Raw genomic sequence first — 5,740 nt, 5'->3', positions numbered from 1 at the left:
AAATACGAGGAAGCCAGCAGATGAGCGCAAAGGTGAATCTGCCAAAGGATAAAAGCTGTTTGTGAGCTGCTTCAGGGAACAGTGTTGAGTAACCGATTGAATGTCAAGGTCCCCATGGCTGCTCAAGGAGTCCCACACAAACAGTCCTAAGGACTTTTCTCCCTATAATAATACACAGTAAGACTATTGTGTCTTGTTTCCCAGGAGCTCTCTAGCAATTCACCTCCTCACCCACCATTCAATGCAGATTTACTTGTCCTCTACAGCTGAGGTGTCCCACCTGCAGTGAGATCCCATCTCATGCCAGAGCTGCCCAGACTGCGACGCTCTGTTTCCCCATCATTCAGCTATCCTCACACAAAGCATCCCATACCCAGCCCCTTCCAGTCTGAGCATAGTCCCAAGGAAATGAATCCCCCTGCTCTCACCCTTCCCTATTCCTTTGCTATGTCATGTCAGAAAGTCTTTAAAGTTGTTCTCTCAGATGCAATTAATAAATTTGGTTTATACTCTAAATCCCCACCTCTTTTCTGTTTGTGTCACATGCTTCTCTCCCTGCAGCCTTTGCACACTTGCTCTTTCATGCCGTCCTGCTTTCTCATGCCCTGAAGAGGCAGCAGAACTGACATCCTCCAGGCACCATTCTCTGCAGGGACCCATGCTTCACACCCATCTTTGCGTCCCCAGGGACTCTCTGCTTGCTGCCCACAGTCACGACGCATGGATCATGCATTTGCTTCACGGTTGTAGTTCTTGGAGGACAGCCTAGAAAAACTTTGGTTTAATTTTTTTTAATAGAGCATAATAGTTCCTATTGAATTTCTCCTTTGCAAGCACACTGGCACAAACAGCAAGCAGAGCCAGCACACAAGTTCCACTTCACTGCACAACACTGAGCAGCTGTTGGCATTGGCGTCCACAGTCTGTCGGTAGAGGAGACTTACTTCACAATCAGTTCAAATACAAACACCTAATGCAACACTCACAGCATGCCCTGTTCCTCAGGGAGGCTAATTCTGGGCTTAGCCCGTCCATCAGACACGTAACTCCTGCCTGCATCCACTGTGTCCACAGACCAAGTGGCGTAACACCAAGTTCTCAAAGCCTCCCCACTTCTCCACCTCCTGCTTCTCTACTCCCCAGTTCTCCTGCTTTTATCACAAACTCCTCAGGAACAGGGAATAACACTGTATACGAGCATTTCACATTTACTGCATATTTGGGACAAGTTACAGACTAAGCACTCCCGCAAGCTTTTCTCTGGTGTTCAGGAAAAGCAAGCTCTGGCTGCTTGCAAGTCCCAAACCTGCGTTTTTCCTGACTTGGGACTTTTAACTGCTCATGCTCCGCAAGAAGCATAAAGGAAGAAGCATGAAAGTAATGGAGAGAAGCACAGAACGAGGCAAGGACAAGTGAGATCAACAGATGTTTGAGAAAAGTTTATCTTTTTATGAACCATAAAAGAGAATGCAGGTTTTATTAATTCTGAAAGTAGTATCTGCTAAGCAATTTCACAGTAAGGACATTATTGCATCCACCAGAACAGTGTGTGCAACGCAGTGTACACAGAACTGCTGGTTTATGGCAGGTGAAAGAAAATAGGATTGAGGCAAAACAGTAAATGTTTTGAAAAGAACAATTACACGTACCATGAACATGGGGTTTGCGTGCCGGCATCAACATATCTTGAGAAGGGCAGCAGAACTGAGGTCACTGACACAAAATTATGTCCCACACAACAAAGAAGTACCTCCAAAGACACTAGTCCTGTCCCCACACCACCTCATTGCAAGAGCACTGTGTACTGATGAGGGAGGACTGCTTCTGGCTCAGCCATAACAAAAGCGGTGGTTTCACATGATACTGGGGCTCACTTATCAAAGCTGGGGCCTCAAATTTGTACTGTAACGGTCTTCGGCTAGGGGGGGTCCAATTTTGTCAATTTTAGCCTTAACTTCATCAGTTTTGGCAAGTGTCAATTAAGGCACCTACTTGCGCTGCAGGATTCTCAGATGAGCTCTTACTTCTCAAAAGAAGCTTTGAGATCCTGGGCAGAGCTGCAGATTTCCACCGGCACTGCTCACTACAAGCACTTCGTGCAGTAGATTCTCTCCCTCGGACACCTCTAACTTGCAAAGCTAAAGCCAGTTGAGTCACTAAGGACAGCAACAGCACTCCTGTGGTAAACTACCACTCATCGTAAGGATTTCTGAAGGAGTCCAGTCTGGCCTGCAACATTCATATGACTTTTACTGACAACACGCTGATTCTTAGCGCAGACCTTTCTCCCCAGCAGCACGCTGTTGGGTACCTCTGCTTCAGTCTTCCTCAGCAGGCTTTGGTCTGGGCCTCACCCACACCACCAGCACATGTGTGGCACACTGTAGTACTCAGAGGGGAATGTGTTTGGCAATTAAACCAGAATTCAGTCCTCTCTCACCACTAAAAGCATGCCGCAGAATCTTCCCTCCCCACTAATCCCCAAACCACTAACCAGCCTCGCAAACGGCCGACAACAGCTTTCACTCTTAATTGGCTTTTGGGTCTCTTGGGTTTTCTCTGACAGATGAGCCAACACAACAGCAAGCAGGCATTCGCATCTGCAAATCGAGATGGCAGGCAGAGCCATGATTTCCAACTATTTGGCATTTAAAAGTTAGTAAGGACAAGCAAGGTGTCTCTCCCACACTAATCTGTCCTTCAAGGGAAGAATAAAAAGCAGTCTTCAGATGGACACTGCCGAGCTGGCCAATTCCTTGTTGCTAAGTTGCTGCTCAGCCATCTGCAGGGGTCAGGGAAGCATCTGAGAAGTGACTGTAGTCATGGTCCGAGTCCCAGATTTCTATCCACCTAAGAAAGAACGAACAGTTAGAGCCTACTAAGGCACACTGGGATGTCACTGAATGAAGTGAGTTTTAAAGTTTCAAAGGAACAGAACAAAATGACCCTGCCAGGAGCTGGTGCACTTCTACTGCAATTCCCAACACATTCTCTCTCTCAGGACTTACCAGGGGACTTCCTTGCCATCATGACACAACTTTAGCTTTTATTACTAAAGAAACAACAGGAAGAGAGACTGCTAAGAGAGCTCGCTCTCTTCCATAAAGGAAGACTTTCAAATTCAACTCCAGATGTTGAATTCCACTCTGAGCGTGGAGTGAGACTTTGAAGCACTTTGAATGCAGGCAGCTGCATTGCTTGGGCTGTAGGTTTATCGCCAGGAACCAGATGCCACTGGGGCACTAAACACCCTTCCATAAGCTTAATTGCAAATAGGCCTCAAAAACTGTGAGCCTCTATCCTAAGTAGAATAAACTGTATTTTTCATATTAACACTTCACAGGTCCTATGGCAAAGTTTAGAAATTTGAAGTAAATTACCCAATAATAGCTGCTGGAATAAGAAGAATTACAGCCCCAAAGAGAAATGGGAAACCCCTCATGAAGTGCAAGCTGGCAGGGTAGAGAGAGTTAAACAGTCCTGTGGCCACGAGTGAACACAGCCCTTCCACACAGGCAATCGAAGCAAAGAGTGCACCTGGAACAGATACAGAAGAGGTGAATGGCGAGACAGCCCTGCCTGCAAATGTCTTTACCACATCACCTCCTTCAGGGGGATTCTGTGAATCTTTCTAAGGGTTTGCACTTCCGATCAGAAAACTGGTGTCTGCATTAATTATCAGGTGTGGTAGGCAAGAGCTGGGAGCAGAGATCAGGCGTACTGTGCCGGCCTGGCAGAACAAACCTGTCAGGCTCAGCTTCTCTCTAGCCAGGACCACCTCACTCTCCTCTTGAATTTGTGTCACTGGAGTTGACCAAGAATATTAGGTATCAGCTGGATTGTAAATGGTTTAGACAGGGCTTTGTGTATCTGTTTACTGCCCAGCACATCTTATCGCTTGTTAAACATTAAGTACAGCAGAAGACTGCACTTTATAGATTTAGCATCATAAATCTGGTATCAAGTGTGCACCACCTTCACTTTAATGGAAGAGACACGAATTGGGCAAAGTTACCTTTCAACCTTTCCCACCTCGATTCCCTCCTCCCCTCTCTCTGCCTGCAGTCGTTCCTACGCAGTGCTTGACAGCAAGTGCAGCCTCTCTGAACAACTTACTGGACAAGAGGCAAATAAGCTCCTCCTGCGGGTTATCCATGATCTTTCACCATGGTCAATGATATAACTCTCCAACAACACCGAGTTTCTCCCCACTGTTACTGATCTACAGAAAAGAGTCACAGTCAGGGAAATCGCTATTTTCTGCTCACTATATAACCCATTTTAACTCTTGCTCCTTGTAAAAGCTTTGGAAACAAACAGATGGATGAATGAACAATTCTTGAGCTTGAATGCAATACATTTCATCTGGTTACTCTTCTCTTGTCCTTGTCTTGAAAATGTAGCAAGTCTAAATGGATTGCAACTGACAATTCTGAAAAAAACGTCACCTTGGGCCTGAGGGTGAATCTAGGGGCACAGCAGTCCAAAGGAGCCAGGGAAGTCGTAACCTCCCAGAGCAGTTTGGTTTCAATGTTCCAAGAAGACAGTGTTTCAGGACCCAGATTAAGCATACTGGCCAACTCCTTACCCTGTTCTGTCTCACTGACCAGCTTGGAGAGCTTGGCTCTGATGACTGGAGTGGCTGCCATGGACAGGAACAGAATCCCATACCCTGTGAGGAAGACACAGCATGCTAGGGAAAGCTCATCTGAAAAATTAAGTCTCCAAAGTCAATCCCAGAAATCTGTAGCTCCAGGCAGTCTTCCCTGCTGTTAGACCCAATTCACCCTCCTGCATCTCACAATGTACTTTAGTCTGTGTCCACAGTGTAATACAGCTTCTGGGAAACCTACTATTCTATGAACTATATGGTTGCACTTTCAACTTCAGTGTCTGGCCAACTTGCTGTTAGCAAGCCACAGTTTTGTTGCTACACAGGCTGAAATGGAGACAGAACTTCCTCCACGTGCTTAAGTTCCCAGAAGCACACTGCCCTCCTGCATCTGCTGCCATCTCTAAGCTAAGAGCCTGAGACACGGAGATTTAAAAATTGAGCATCACCTGTAAACATCAGTGGTGTTGTAGTAGCAAGAGAAATCACAACCAGCCCAGAAATGTTGGAGATCAATCCTATCTCCGCCACCCAGGTGTCTTCAAGGCAGAGCTGCAGCAGCCGCAGCCCCTTTTTTCCGCCGCCAGCCGCAGCCCCCCCAGGCTGCTCAGGTACGCCAGGTAGCTGGCGGCTGAGCCGTACCCAATGAGATCAGCTGCCCAGCAGAGAGGGGAGCCGAGCTCGTACAAAACAAAGAGGTCCCTGGTTCCAAAATGTACCATGACCAGAAGAAAGAAAGTCAGGGAGTAAAGAGCGAGCTTCCGCCTGGAGCTCAAGTGTTCTGGGGCTGTGTACAGCCTGTAGACAGCCTTGTAATGGCTGAGCGTGAACAGCCTGGCTGGTTTCTGCTGCTTCACCGATTCTTGAAGACAGAAAGCAGCATAGAGAGCGGCAGCAAGACTAGGAGCCAAAAGGGGTTGATGTCCCCCGGAGCCTTGCGCCACTGGCCGCCGCCGATGCTGGCCACCATGCCCGCTATGCCGAGGCACGCCTCGAGGATGGCAACACGGAAAGTCCGTGTGCGTTTGTCGCTGGTGTCGGCCACGTAGGCGAAGCAGCTGGCCAGGATCAGGTTGTGGTCTCCCATGAGGCCACTCAAAATGCGTCCAAGGAGTAAGTAGGCAACAT

The 5,740-nt window shown here is 47.6% G+C and overlaps 1 protein-coding gene across 1 annotated transcript; it reads right to left on the bottom strand.

Moving 5' to 3' along the window:
• Nucleotides 1-2,582: 2,582 nt before the first annotated feature.
• On the bottom strand, nucleotides 2,583-5,735 carry SLC46A1 (solute carrier family 46 (folate transporter), member 1; the record flags this gene model as incomplete). The annotated part of the gene is given in 6 exon segments (XM_010076854.1): nucleotides 2,583-2,850; nucleotides 3,381-3,537; nucleotides 4,589-4,672; nucleotides 5,062-5,206; nucleotides 5,209-5,516; nucleotides 5,519-5,735. Coding segments are annotated over 6 exon segments (987 nt in total), but the record flags the coding sequence as incomplete, so codon positions are not given.
• Between the last annotated feature and the right edge of the window lie 5 nt (nucleotides 5,736-5,740).

The sequence above is a fragment of the Pterocles gutturalis genome, unplaced genomic scaffold (assembly GCF_000699245.1).
Source record: "Pterocles gutturalis isolate BGI_N339 unplaced genomic scaffold, ASM69924v1 scaffold6983, whole genome shotgun sequence".
Classification (NCBI taxonomy): Eukaryota; Metazoa; Chordata; class Aves; order Pterocliformes; family Pteroclidae; genus Pterocles; species Pterocles gutturalis.
This window is presented reverse-complemented; position numbering and strand designations above follow the sequence as displayed.